General features: G+C 43.7%; 1 protein-coding gene and 1 long non-coding RNA gene across 3 annotated transcripts; both read left to right on the top strand.

Annotated features, from left to right (window-relative positions):
* The first annotated feature begins 4,011 nt into the window (after nt 1-4,011).
* Nucleotides 4,012-8,103, top strand: LOC115543058 (NLR family CARD domain-containing protein 3-like). Its single transcript, XM_030355605.1, has 2 exons — nt 4,012-4,071; nt 4,881-8,103. Exons 1-2 carry the CDS (start codon nt 4,029-4,031, stop codon nt 6,665-6,667), a joined length of 1,830 nt encoding a protein of 609 aa, XP_030211465.1. The 5' UTR covers nt 4,012-4,028; the 3' UTR covers nt 6,668-8,103.
* A 122-nt stretch (nt 8,104-8,225) lies between these two features.
* Nucleotides 8,226-12,840, top strand: LOC115543094 (uncharacterized). Of its 2 annotated transcripts, none has more exons than XR_003976659.1 (3): nt 8,226-8,304; nt 9,765-9,938; nt 12,780-12,840. It is a non-coding gene; the product is annotated as an uncharacterized LOC115543094 (long non-coding RNA). The 2 variants fall into 2 exon arrangements; XR_003976660.1 differs by lacking the exon at nt 12,780-12,840 and adding an exon at nt 11,348-11,408 and having other exon boundaries at nt 8,246-8,304.
* Nucleotides 12,841-14,965: the final 2,125 nt, after the last annotated feature.

The raw sequence follows: 14,965 nt of genomic DNA, 5'->3' as shown, positions 1-14,965 counted from the left end.
ATAATACATAGATATCTATATCAAATAATACATATTATCACGGCCAAAAGCTGTGTGCACGTCCAGACGATATAATGAATCACAAAGGACTTCGTCGGGTTCTCCGACGTCTCTGGTTCTTCCACTTCCACATCAATCTGTAGTAGACAGAACCGTGCGCTGCCTGCTGCCTGCTGCCGGCGAGAGGCACCACCGCCCGGCTGCCCGCTGCCGGGCGGTGGTGCTTCGCGGCGGTGGTGCCTCGCGGCAACCGGCAGCAGGCAGCATGTCGCAGTTTATGTAGTTCGATGTCGTTCTGCCATTGCATTCAAAATTCTGTAACTAGCCTGTTACTACGAACTAAGCAACTACCGTACATGTATTAGCATTTAGCACTAGCTCAATCACGACTCCTTCAGAATTCTTGTGGGTGGTTACGAACCAACCAAGTGGGCAGGGCCATGAATAATAATTTGACAACGCTACGTCACAGTGTCACCTTATCCAGATCGGCTCATTTCTTCTGCCTTTTTCCTTTCATTGCCTATTGCATTCAGCAGACAAACTGCATAGATTTCAAACTTACCACAGCTCACAAACTTATTCAGACCTATGTTATTTAACAAACAATAGGAAAAATGTGATTTTAATGGCATGGGCTCTTTAAAGGTTCAATGTATTTCGAGCGGCCCATTTATTGAATCTGTTTGAATTTATCTTTGGAGGTGAAGTGATTTGTTGAAACAAATTATCCATGAAGAATAACACAGGTCTGTGTAGAAATGTAGAAATGAACTGCTCTATTTTCTATGTTAGCTAAACACATTGTGAATAAACACTATGCACAGTACGAAGGGTACTTGTGTGCTTTTATGTCGACATGTAAGTGCTTAAGTGCCATAATAACTTTTTCTGCCCCCCCCCCTTAAATTTCCATTTCAATAAGATGACAAAGGTTATTGAAATCAAAAGTCATGAGAAAGTAGTTGAGTAGTCCTGCAATAAATGATCAAATGAAACGACATCCACAAATCCTAACTTGATGGTTCTTGTTTTTCAGAAGGAGGCAGGAGAGAGCAGACTCCCCTGGACCCAGCTGTGTCTCCATGAAGAGTGACTGGTCCATGGATAACCCTCCTAACCTTAAAGATGGACGCCCCTCCAAAGAGGAGAGGTAGGAGTTCCGAACAGACGATGAAAACAGACCGGTTTGTTGTTATCAGACTGCTGATGTTTACAGGTCAGGAAAGAACAATAGATTGTGTGTGTGTGTGTGTGTGTGTGTGTGTGTGTGTGTGTGTGTGTGTGTGTGTGTGTGTGTGTGTGTGTGTGTGTGTGTGTGTGTGTGTGTGTGTGTGTGTGTGTGTGTAAGATAAGATAAGTCCTTTATTCATCCCTTTTTAGGGGGAAATTCTTTCTCTGCATTTGACCCATCCGGGTAGTGTGTGTGTGTGTGTGTGTGTGTGTGTGTGTGTGTGTGTGTGTGTGTGTGTGTGTGTGTGTGTGTGTGAGCGTGTGTTCCATCTCAGAGCTCAGCAGTGATACATCATGACTAGGGATGGGGATCTAAACCCGGTTCTATCAAAGACCCGGTTCCACTGTTTTCAAAACCCGAAAATCTTTACTGTTTGTGCTTATCGATACCACTACCGAGTCCCGTCGTTCATTTATTATTTTCTTTGTCCCGTAGGTCCTGTAACGTAATGTTGTGTCCATCGAGTCGCGTCACGGCATTTAAATCAAACCAATCCAATCACTGCAGCGTGTCCACCAATGTTTTTGAATGGAATTGTAAGCAAACGGGTATTACAAGTAAAACAAGTGAAGTCTGGCAGTTAACTTTGCTCGCGAGGGGTTGCTGAACGGGCGAAAAGGGCGAACATTATTTATTGTAAAGGGGGGTCACAACCTCAATGGCCAAGCACATTAGCATTGTGCATCAAATAAAGACCAAATGCAGTACCTTCGACTGTCTCCGAGTTGATAAGACTGTCTCCTTCTCCTGTCGCACCACAGACGGGCCTGTCTCAATCATCCACTCAAAGTACGAACGGTAATCGCACACACAGACATTGTCGCTAGTCCCGTCAGTTAAAAATAGTCATCCAATCGTGAAATCGGTGTTGTAATCGGTAGCATACAAGCTAGTTATCTTAAAAAGTAAATAAAGTTTCAGCTGTGCTGCGTGATGATGTGTTGAGGTTGGCTCAGTTAGACGACTGTTATCATGATGCGTTCAAATGTAACATAAAGAAACAGTCAATTGAGTTTTTGGTGAGATACATGAGTAATACTGTATTACTCATGTTTCTGTGTTACTAATACAGTTGTATAGTGCTCTAATCATTTTAGTTTATATAACTAAAACTACTGATGTCAATATTTATTAAGAATTACATATTTAATTTTAAATGCAATTATTTATTTCCTAAATATTTTCCTCATCACTTAAAACGCTTCGTATTTCCACCAATTAAGAAACGTATCGATAGTGGTATCGATAAAGACTTGGATCGTTAAGGAGTATCGAAAATGGTATTGATATCAATACATTTTAATGATCCCAATCCCTAATCATGACTCCATCACTAGTCTTAGTAACAGCTGTGTGTGTGTTGTGAAGCCCAGAGCAGCAGCAGAGAGCAGACTCCCCTGGACCCAGCTGTGTCTCCATGAAGAGTGACCACTCTATGGATATACCTCCTGACCTTCAAGATGGACGCCCCTCCAGAGAGGAGAGGTAGGAGTTTCAAACAGACGATGGTTGTAATCAGACTCTGCTGATACTGATGTTTACACAGTGGTGGGCCGTCATGGCCAGCAGGGCCTTCTCTGCTGGCCATGTCAAAATCTAAACAATGTATATATATACTTTTTTTTTTTTTCAAAAGTTACATTAATTTGTGTCTGAGTGCATATTAATTCCATATGTATTTCAGAACTTACAACATAATATTTAATTCCATAAGGAAAACCGTTTTTGTTGTAAGGCTGAGCTCTGCTGAATAACGCCTCCCAGCCAGGTTACATGGACCGGCGGGGCCAGCACTAAAAGTATTGCTCCCCTTTCGCTGAAGCGGCCACCTCCCATTGGATAATACATTTGACTGACGTGTGTAATCAGCCAATCAATGGTTGATGTGTAGTAATAGAACGGCCCCAGGGCCCAGCAATATGCCGCCGCTGGCCCCCGGTGATGTCATCAGTGAATTTTGAATCGTTGGCGGTAGTGAGAGAGTTGATAGTGAACTACTGCGGCTTTTTTGTTTTTTTGTCATGTGTGAGAGTGACATAAGGAAAGATCTGATGGTGATGCTGCATTACTCTAGCTCTGCGGTAATGCAAAGTGGTGTCCGTGTGCGCTGTTGTTGTTGCTGAAGATCAACTGTCTTGTTGTGGGTGTTATGCAGTAGCGCATATTATGGTTGTGTTGGCTGTGTTGGCACCTTGTATGAAATTTGTGTGCATGTGTGAGTGTTTGGGGGTTGGCCGTTGGTGGAGTTCGTCACTGAAGGCCCTGACTTAAACCCCACGGTACGCTACTGTGTGTACAGGTCAGGAAAGAACAATTAATAGTTTGTGTGTGTGTGTGTGTGTGTGTATTTGTGTTCCTCACAGACCACACCAGAAGAATTCAAAGGTTACCAGGCCTGTACAGCAGCATCAAACAGAGCTGATCAAGGTGTGTAAATGTCCACCATGACATCTGACTTCAGCTCTACATGATCATTAGAAAGCATCTCTTGTGGAGCTCATAGTCTCCAGGCTTCCCTCTTTAGACCAGCTGACGTGAATCCAGGACAGATGCTTCTGATGTCCTCAGTGAGTTCAGAGTAAAGTCCTCCTTGATGTTTGTTCTGTTCCAGAGGGCTGAGGAGAACGCACACGCTTTCCTAGATAAGGAGATGAAGAAGCTCTGGAGGGATCTCTTCTCAGATTACCCACAATGCTCAGAGAGTCAGAGGGAGGAGGAGGAGGAGGATGGTAAGAACGAGGAGCAGAGGAGGCGCGCCATACAGGGAGTGGTGGACATCACAAAGTTCTGCCTGATGGAGATTAACCAGGAGGAACTGGCCGACACACTGTGGGGCGGTAAGAGACTCTTATTTTGAAGACAGAGGAGACTATTATTTTGAAGCGCGGAAGACTCTTATCTTGAAAACAGAATGAAAATGTATATTTAGAGTAGTATGAGACTCTTATTTGTTCTGTTCAGACTAAATAACATAATCTAATTTAGTGTTAAGGGACTTTTTCATTTATAATTCATCAATGTGGAGATATCTTTCTTCTTGGGCGTTCAATGGTTTGATCCAGATATGAACGGTTATTGTCGGTCAATCAGGTTAAATGGTTTGATCCAGATATGAACAGTTATTGTCGGTCGATCAGGTTAAATGGTTTGATCGTTATGTAGGGTTGTTCTGGGGGTTTCAGGTTAAATGGTTTGATCCAGATATATATAGTGTTATTGTGGTTCGATCAGGTTAATGGTTTGATCCAGATATGCAGTGTTATTGTGGGGTATGAAGTTAAATATGAAGATATGAAAGGTTATGGTGCGTCCATCAGGTTAAAGAATGTTAAGCCAATCAACAGCAGAATAACTATAAGTGGAATAAGTGGAAGAGATGCAGGACTATCTTGTTATATCAGCATATTAAGTTAATTTCAACTGATTCACTATCATTGTTATTATCATTAGACCAATGATTTTGATGTGTAAATAACAAACAAAAAAGAAAAAAATATGTATCCATTCCTTGTCACGTCCAGCTTCTGGAACCACAATTAATGAAGTCAGTAAATATTATGAAGTTGATCATTTTACAGGAAATATTAACATGCTTCAAGTGATTTCACCATCCACTATCTGATGTCTTCTGTTCATTCCCATGTAGGATCTGCTGCTGTTCAGTGCCAAGATAAAATCAAGTCTCATTTGAAGAAAAAGTTAAAGTGTGTGTCTGAGGGAATCCCTAAAGCAGGAACTCAAACGGGTCTGAATGACTTCTACACAGAGCTCTTCATCACAGAGAGAGGCAGTGGAGAGGTCAACAAAGAACATGAGGTCAGACTGATTGAAACAGCTTCAAGGACACCAACCAAGGAAGAAACACCGATCAAATGTGAAGACATCTTTAAACCCTTACCTGGACGAGATCAACCAATCAGAACAATAATGACCACTGGAGTGGCCGGCATTGGTAAAACCATCTTAACACAAAAGTTCACTCTAGACTGGGCTGAAGGCAAAGCCAACCACGACATACACTTCACATTTCTCTTAACTTTCAGAGAGCTGAATTTACTGAAAGAGAGAGAGTTTAGCTTGGTGGAACTTCTTCATCACTTCTTTATTGTGACCAAAGAAGCAGGAATCTGCAGATATGAACGGTTCAAAGTTCTCTTCATCTTGGATGGTCTGGATGAGTGTCGACTTCCTCTGGACTTCCAGAACAACCAGACCTGGACTGATGTCAAAGAGCCGTCCTCTGTGGACGTGCTGCTGACAAACCTCATCAGGGGCGACCTGCTTCCCTCCGCTCGCATCTGGATAACCACACGCCCTGCGGCAGCCAATCGGATCCCTGCTGAGTGTGTTGACAGGGTGACAGAGGTGAGGGGGTTCACCGACCCACAGAAGGAGGAGTACTTCAGGAAGAGATTCAGAGAGAAGACGCTGGCCAACACAATCATCTCCCACGTCAAGAAATCACGAAGCCTCCACATCATGTGTCACATCCCAGTCTTCTGTTGGATCACTGCTACAGTTCTGGAGGACATCTTAAAAAAATCCCAGATAGAAGAGATGCCCAAGACCGTGACTCAGATGTACAGCTACTTCCTTTGGGTTCAGTCGATACAGGGGGACAGGAAGTACCATGGGAGAGCTGAAACGGATCCATACTGGGGTCCAGAGAGCAAGAAGATTATTGTTTCTTTGGGAAAACTGGCTTTTAACCAGCTGGAGAAAGGCAACCTGATCTTCTACGAGGCAGACCTGGCAGAGTGTCACATCGATATCAAAGCAGCCTCAGTGTACTCAGGAGTGTTCACCAAGATATTTAAAGAGGAGTGTGGGCTGTACCAGGACAAGGTGTTCTGCTTTGTCCATCTGAGCCTCCAGGAGTTTCTGGCTGCCCTTTATGTCTTTCTGTCCTTCATCAACGACGATGTCAATCTGCTCTCAGAAGAACCACCCACCTCTGGGGAAGATAAACTCCTCCTCCTCTACCAGAGTGCTGTGGACAAGGCCTTACAGAGTGAGAACGGACAACTGGACTTGTTCCTTCGCTTCCTCATGGGCCTCTCTCTGGAGACCAATCAGATTGTCCTACGAGGTCTGCTGGGACAGACAGGAACTAGCTCACTGACCAATACAAATACAGTGTCTTACATCAAGGAGAAGATAGATGGAGATCTCTCTCCAGAGAGAAGCATCAATCTGTTCCACTGTCTGAATGAGCTGAACGACCGTTCTCTAGTGAAGGACATCGAACAGTCCCTGACATCAGGAAGTCTCTCCGGAGAATCTCTCTCTCTTGCTCAACTGTCAGCTCTGGCCTTCATCCTACTGACATCAGAAGAGGAGCTGGACGTGTTTGACCTGAAGAAATACTCTGCTTCAGAGGAGGGTCTTCTGAGGCTGCTGCCAGTGGTCAAAGCCTCTAAAACGTCTCTGTAGGTTCACTATAAACATGTATCACAATACTCCCAACACATTATACCTTATAGTAGAATATAAAAGTTATGATGACATAGAAAACATCTTTCGAGGTTATCTTATACCATGTATCTCAATATGCACAACGTTATATCGTGTAACAAGGTTGAAAAGTCAAACTCAAAAACGATTTATTATGAATTAAGAGATAAGGAAAGAAAAATGAATATTGTTTAATAATAGTTAAATACAGCTGTATTTAAATATGTAGCTATATATATAAATAATTGTTGATACGCATAGATTCATAAATATACGTTTATTATTAATGACAGGTAACCCATTATTTTAAAACATTTTAACCTTGTTCACTACGTTTGGCTATATGGGCACTGTTTGGGTTTAACCGTTAGGATGCGTTGACACAGAGACGTCCGGGTCATCTGGGGGAAGGGTGAGAGGTCACGAGTGAGAGGGAAAAAGGAGAGAGAGGGAAGAGACAAAGGAGGAGAGTACTTAATCCTTTGTAGAGATCGCTCAGCTAAATGATATTTAAGCATTTACTTATTAGTTGTAACCAGTAGCGGCACCATATAATTATGATTGCAGGAGCTACGGGGGGCTAGATTGATTATAGCAGAGGCTGATATATTTTGACGCAAAAAATATTACTACACACTACAATATGATGCGAATCAAACATTCAAATCACACAACAAGCAGCAACGGTCATCAACACTTACACAAATGAAAAATATGATTTCATCGTTCAGTTTTGTTACATATAAGTCAGTTCGATGTCTTCATTAATGATATATATAAATATATATATTATTATTATATTATTGTGGCGATCATGGCCGGCTTCACCACGTGCCGCATTGATCCTGGGAGGGTCAGCGGCACCGAGGCAGTCGTGGTTGTGGGCGATAGGATGTGTGTTTCAGGTGTGTGTGTGTGTTAACGTAAAGTCTCTCTCAGGGTGGTGTGGATAATGGGACACGAGAGTGTCAGACTCTTATAACATAGGCTCCTGTCTGGTCGTTCCCGTGCTTCTCGCCACATTATTATTAAAAACATTTAAAATTAAATTAAATATTAGTCATAACAAAATGACTTGGGGTTTTGGGAGGGGGGGCTTGGCCTGTTTCAGGGGAGCTCAAGCCCCCGCTAGCCCCCTCCCCTTGTAACCGCCGCTGGTTGTAACCCTAATAAACAAAACATCTCTGTAGATGAACTATAGCATGTATTACAATACAACACAAAAGATACATAATACTACAATAAAAAGTGAAATTAATATACTATACGAGTCTCAAACACTGCAAAAAAACTCCAATATTGAACAAACATAAAGATCTAATGTATATATTAGTTAAATTAATAAGACATCGACTCAAATTAAAGATTTTCAACACAAGTCCTTCATTATGTTGAAATTAAAAGATCTAAGTTACTTTAACGTGTTCTGTTTATTGTGTGTTTAGGCTGAATGGCTGTCGTCTGTCAGGGAGATGCTGTGAAGCTCTGGCCTCAGTTCTCAGCTCCAGCTCTAGTCTGAGAGAGCTGGAGCTGAGTACCACTGATCTGCAGGATTCAGGAGTGAAGCTGCTCTCTGCTGGACTGGGGAGTCCACACTGTACACTGGAAACTCTCAGGTCAGTTTCACTCAATGGTCAAACAGTTCCACCACAATTTCCCCATCAGAGGACCAGTATTGATCTGCTGTGCCCCAGTATTGATCTGCTGTGCCCCAGTATTGATCTGCTGTGCCCCAGTAAAATCTCACGTCTGAGTTTTAACAAGGTCCATATTTGGCAGTGGATTAATTTAGTTTGATAATGATGAATGATTATTTTCTAATCCACAACATCAAAGAAACGCAGTTTAACCCAAAATACAAGCTGAGGCGCGCACCTTGCTGTCCGGGTCCGTACACCGCGGCGTGCACATTACTGTCCGTGCACGGAAGTGTGCATGTCGTAGACGGTGCACCGCGGCGCGCACGCAGCAATCCAGTGATCCTGGTTAATTTAATAGTCTCATAGATAATTGCTGCCTTGTATTCTTTTTTTTCACATTTCCCACCCATGCAGTTCAGTGTTAAATGTTCTGTAATTAAAATAAACATTGCCCGGATGTACACACAGCGTTGTTTAGGTTTTTTTAGTCGGAGAAGCTACGTAGGCAGTGTATACCGTTACCAACCCCCGTTTTGAGTCACTGGATCCACCCCCCCTCTGCGCTCCGGGACCTCCCACTTTACAAATTAACGTAAGCACTGATAGGGGGTCTGTTTCTGTTTTCACCACCAGCGCCGTGACATCTCTTTCCTCACCAACCAACTCTTCATCCTCCTCCTCCTCCTCCTCCTCCTCCTCCTCCTCCTCCTCCTCCTCCTCCTCCTCCTCCTCCTCCTCAATCAAATACCTACTAATAATAACCGGCTGCAGATTGGATAATATACTCCAATTAGAATTCTTCTTCTTCTCTGGGTCATCCTGAATAGTGTATTTCTTTACATGCTCTTGAATAGTGCTGCGGTGACATTTAAATGAAACTTTGCACAAAGTACAAACCAGTGTTTTAGTTTTCTGATTAAAGCAGAGTGTCTTCAGGGGAACTTAAGTGGGTCGTGTTTCCCAATAGAGCGATCAAGCTGGCGCTGCAATACAGCCTCTATTTAACCCAGCACTGAACTAAACCTTGGCAGTCTGCGTGCATCGCAGCGCCATTACCACTCATCTTATCAAACACAAGACCTCAATCTCACTCTATTTGTGTTGCCATGACAGTAAAAGGTGTACCTTGGATTCAGTGTGTTAATGATGGTAAAAGGTGTTTGTTTTATAGATTCCTATTCTATTCATAATCATGTAGTCAGACAGTAAGGTGGACTTTAGAGTAAAGTTTAATCATTTTTCTTCTTAGAACTGAGTATTTTTATGGACATTTTCCGGAGTTTGCTGAATCTTTAGTTATCTGAATTCTAAATTAGTCATATTTAAAAAATCTACTGTATTGACATTTAGGTAAACTAATAAAACATTTCTAATAACAAATTTCAAATGCAAAATGAATCACAGTTCCTAACGTGTTCTGTTTATTGTGTGTGCAGCCTCAATGGCTGTCATCTGTCTGAGAGATGCTGTGAAGCTCTGGCCTCAGTTCTCAGCTCCAAGTCCTCTAGTCTGAAAAAGCTGGAGCTGAGTACCAATCATCTGAAGGATTCAGGAGTGAAGCTGCTCTCTGCTGGACTGGGGAGTCCACACTGTACACTGGAAACTCTCAGGTCAGTTTCACTCAATGGTCAAACAGTTCCACCACAATTTCCACATCAGAGGACCAGTATTGATCTGCTGTGCCCCTGTATTGATCTGCTGTGCCCCAGTAAAATCTCACGTTCGAGTTTTAACAAGGTCCATATTTGACAGTGGATTAATTTAGATTGATATTAACGGTAAAACAATGGATTATTTTCGAATCCACAACGTCAAAGCAACATTGTTTAACCCAAAATACAAGCTGAGGCGCGCACCTTGCGGTCAGGGTCCGTATACCGCGGCGTGCACATTACTGTCGGTGCACGGCAGTGTGCATGTCTTAGCCGGTGCACCGCGGCGCGCACGCAACAATCCGTTGATCCTGGTTCATTTAATAGTCTCATAGATAATTGCTGCTTGTGAAAACGATTGTTGCCATGTATTCTTTTATTTTACATTTCCCACCCATGGACGTTCTGAAAATAAAATAAACATTGCCCGGATGTACACACAGCGTTGTTTAGGTTTTTTTAGTCGGAGAAGCTACGTAGGCAGTGTATACCGTTACCAACCCCCGTTTTGAGTCACTGGATCCACCCCCCCTCTGCGCTCCGGGACCTCCCACTTTACAAATTAACGTTATCTCTGATAGGGGGTCTGTTTCTGTTTTTACCACCAGCGCCGTGACATCTCTTTCCTCACTAACCAACTCTTTATCCTCCTCCTCCTCCTCCTCCTCCTCAATCAAATACCTACTTATAATAACCGTCTTCAGATTGGATAATATAATCCAATTAGGATTAATCTTCTTCTCTGGGTCATCCTGAATAGTGCATTTCTTTACATGCTCTTGAATAGTGCTGCGGTGACATTTAAATGAAACTTTGCACAAAGTACAAACCAGTGTTTTAGTTTTCTGATCAAAGCAGAGTGTCTTCAGGGGAACTTAAGTGGGTCGTGTTTCCCAATAGAGCGATCAAGCTGGCGCTGCAATACAGCCGCTATTTAACCCAGCACTGAACTAAACCTTGGCAGTCTGCGTGCATCGCAGCGCCATTACCACTCATCTTATCAAACACAAGACCTCAATCTCACTCTATTTGTGTTGCCATGACAGTAAAAGGTGTACCTTGGATTCAGTTTCTTAATGATGGTATAAGGTGTTTGTTTCATTATATTCCTATTATATTCATAATCATGTAGATAGACAGTAAGGTGGACTTTAGAGTAAAGTTAAATATTTTTGTCTCTCTGTGAGTATTTTTATGGACATTTTCTGGAGTTTGCTGAATTTTTAGTTATCTGAATTCTAAATTAGTCATATTTTGAAGATCTACTGTATTGACATTTAGGTAAACTAATAAAACATTTCTAATAACAAATTTCAAATGCAAAATTAATCACAGTTCCTAACGTATTCTATTTATTGTGTGTGCAGCCTCAATGGCTGTCATCTGTCAGAGAGATGCTGTGAAGCTCTGGCCTCAGTTCTCAGCTCCAAGTCCTCTAGTCTGAAAAGGCTGGACCTGAGTACCAATGATCTGCAGGATTCAGGAGTGAAGCTGCTCTCTGCTGGACTGGGGAGTCCACACTGTACACTGGAAACTCTCAGGTCAGTTATCACCCTCTTCTTCAAACTGGTTATTCTAGCTTCCAGTAAGTGCTGCTCCTGCCTGATGCATTTCTGTTGCTCTTTCCCTGCTGACAAAACACTCCCTGGCTCTACACAATGTTAGAACGTGTGAAGAAACGGTCTTAGCATAGATAGATAGATAGATAGATAAATACTTTAATAATCCCAGAGGGAAATTATTTTTGTCACGAACTCCAGATATAAATACACAAATAAATAAATAAATATTAAGAATAAAATATAAAATATAACATATCATCCATATCCATATATATCCATATACATACACAGACACACATATATATATATATATATACATACATACACATACACATACATACACATACATATATATATACATACACACACACATATACATATACATACATACACACACATATACACATATATATATATACACATATACATATACATATATATACACATATACATACACATATATATACATACACATATATATACACATACATATATATATATATACATACATATACACACATACACACATACATATACATACACATATACATACATATACATACAACATAAATACACATACATACACAAAAGATAAAAGATACAACCTAAGAAAAACAAAATATACAAATAACAAATTTAAGGACAATATAAATATGTATACAACACCATATATACACATACATATATATATATACATATACACACATACATACATATATGCATACACATATATATATATATACATACATACATACATACACATACATACATACACAAAAGACAGCACTGTACAAAAATAATTGTACAGTATTGTGCAAAAGGTTGTTATACCAAACACAGCAGACTTCTCCTGACTCTAACCAAACAATATCTCATTGAGTTGTAGCTATTGAGAAAGGAGCATTTGTTTAAGATCCTGTCACATCCAAGTGAAGGCAGTTCTGCTGTCTGTGATGTCATCTCCCCACTTCCTCTTCCTGTTCTCAGAGTCTCAGGGTGACACAGTTTTGTCTCCATGAAGTATCAATAAAGCTTTTACTTGTCTTCAATGTTGAATGAATACACTTTATAAATGTGGTTACTTTAGTGGAAACTGCTCTCAACCAGATACAATAAATTGTGTGTGTGTGTGTGTGTGTGTGTGTGTGTGTGTGTGTGTGTGTGTGTGTGTGTGTGTGTGTGTGTGTGTGTGTGTGTGTGTGTGTGTGTGTGTGTGTGTGTGTGTGTGTGTGTGTAGCTTGTCTGGCTGCCTGGTCACACAGGAAGGCTGTGCTTCTTTGGCCTCAGCTCTGAGCTCCAACCCCTCCCATCTGAGGAAGCTGGACCTGAGCTACAATCACCCAGGAGACTCTGGAGCTGCGCTGCTCTCTGCTGGACTGGAGGATCCACGCTGGAGACTGGACACTCTCAGGTATGGAGAGGACAGCTCACCACTGAGGGACAAAGTCTCCTTCAAGGATTCAAGCTGCTGCTAGATGAAGTGGTTTGAAGAGGCAGCTGTAACTCATGTTGTGTAGAACGTGATGAGACGGCAGATGATGAAGGTGAATGTTTCATCATGCTGCTCTCACTAGCCGCGTTTACATGGCAGATCTATGCCGCATAGATTTCTATGCGGCATAGATCTGTTCCTAAAATGGGTTCCGAATGTACGGTATACATGGCAGTAACAAAAGTGTCCGTTCTGTCTCTCGCGCACACCTGACACGTCTCTGGACCGGCGGCGACATAATGGATGTCTTATCACTATCGGGGATTTTAAATTTGATTTTGATGAAAGCACAGCAGGATAGAGCTTTTCTCTGCCTGCTCCTTCAATTAAGAAGGAGGAGGACAGCGCAGCAAGTCAATTTCTCGTCAGATCTTTATATTTACCCTATGCTCCGCCGCAAACAAGAGGAATTTGGATGCGAGTCCGCAGCCAAGACTGGTGGGAGAGAGTGGTCTTACGGGAATTTAGTGACCAGGAATCCTCGAAGGTCCAATTGCGCACTACTGCAGCTGCCATCTCTCTAAGTTAAGAAGTATTTTAACGTTCAGCCTGCAAAAGTACTAGTAGTAGCCTACTCATTTACAGTTATCTCGGACGTGCACGGATACTTCATTAATAAACACCCATGTCCCGTCGCTTAGCAACCGGACACGCTTACCGGACTACTTTTACGGAGTGATAACAAAGACGTGAATCAGGCAATAAATCCACTTTCCTTGACAGCGGTGAAGTTCGGTGTGCTTAAAAGTACCGACGGAGCTTAGTGGAATTGCGAACTACTGCGGCTGCTCTAAGTTAAACCCCAATCTATGCGGAATAAGTGTATACATGGCGATTTAAAACGGACTACACCACCTATTCTATTCGGCATAGAATCTATGCCGAACAGATAATTGTATTCCGAATGAGGCGTATACATGACCATTTTCTATGCTGCATAGAAATCTATGCGGCATAGATGTGTCCATGTAAACGCGGCTACTGTGTTTCCCCCCCAGTGTGGAGCACGGTGGAGTGTGGAGGCTGAAACCAGCTCTAAAGAAGTGTAAGTGTCTGTTTGATTCATCACATCACACACTCACTATTGAGATGGAAAGTCCATCCACACAGCAGGAAGTGAGGTCACATCCTACTGGGAATGAAGATGATGGCTGACATCATGTATCTTACGTATATTAATACTGTCCACCATCACAGTCACCGGGCTGAGGGGGGAGGAGTGTGGGGGTGGGGGGGTGAAGGAGAGGGGGGGTGACCGGGTTAGGGGCCGGTGAGGGGGAGGGGAAGGGGTGAGAGAGAGGCTGAGGGGGGGAGGGGGCTGAGGGGGAGGACTAGGGGGGAGGGGGGTGACCGGGCTGATCGGGGGGTGAGGGGGAGGGGGAGGGAGGTGACGGGGCTGATGGGGAGGCCTAGGGGTGAGGGGGGGGGGGGGGGGGGGAGGGGCCGGGCTGAGGGGGGAGGAGTGTGGGGGTGGGGGGGTGAAGGGGCTGAGGGGGGGTGACCGGGTTAGGGGCCGGTGAGGGGGAGGTGAAGGGGTGAGAGAGAGGGGGCTGAGGGGAGGGGGCTGAGGGGGAGGACTAGGGGGGAGGGGGAGGGGGGATGACCGGGCTGAGGGGGGGCTGAGGGGGAGGGGGGTGACCGGGCTGATGGGGGGGGTGAGGGGGAGGGGGAGGGAGGTGACGGGGCTGATGGGGGGGTGAGTGGGAGGGGGAGGGGGGGTGACGGGGCTGAGGGGGGGCTGAGGGTGAGGACTAGGGGTGATGGGGAGGGGGGGTGAAGGGGCTGAGGGGGAGGGGGGGGACCGGGCTGAGGGGGAGGACTAGGGGTGAGGAGGAGGGGGGGGGGGGGGGGGTGACCGGCTGAGGGGGGGCTGAGGGTGAGGACTAGGGGTGAGGGGGAGGGGGGTGAAGGGGCTGAGGGAGGAGGGGGAG

The sequence above is a fragment of the Gadus morhua genome, chromosome 4, assembly GCF_902167405.1.
Source record: "Gadus morhua chromosome 4, gadMor3.0, whole genome shotgun sequence".
In the NCBI taxonomy this organism is placed as follows: Eukaryota; Metazoa; Chordata; class Actinopteri; order Gadiformes; family Gadidae; genus Gadus; species Gadus morhua.
The sequence above is the reverse complement of the archived record's forward strand: the minus strand, read 5'-3'. Positions and strand labels throughout refer to the sequence as shown.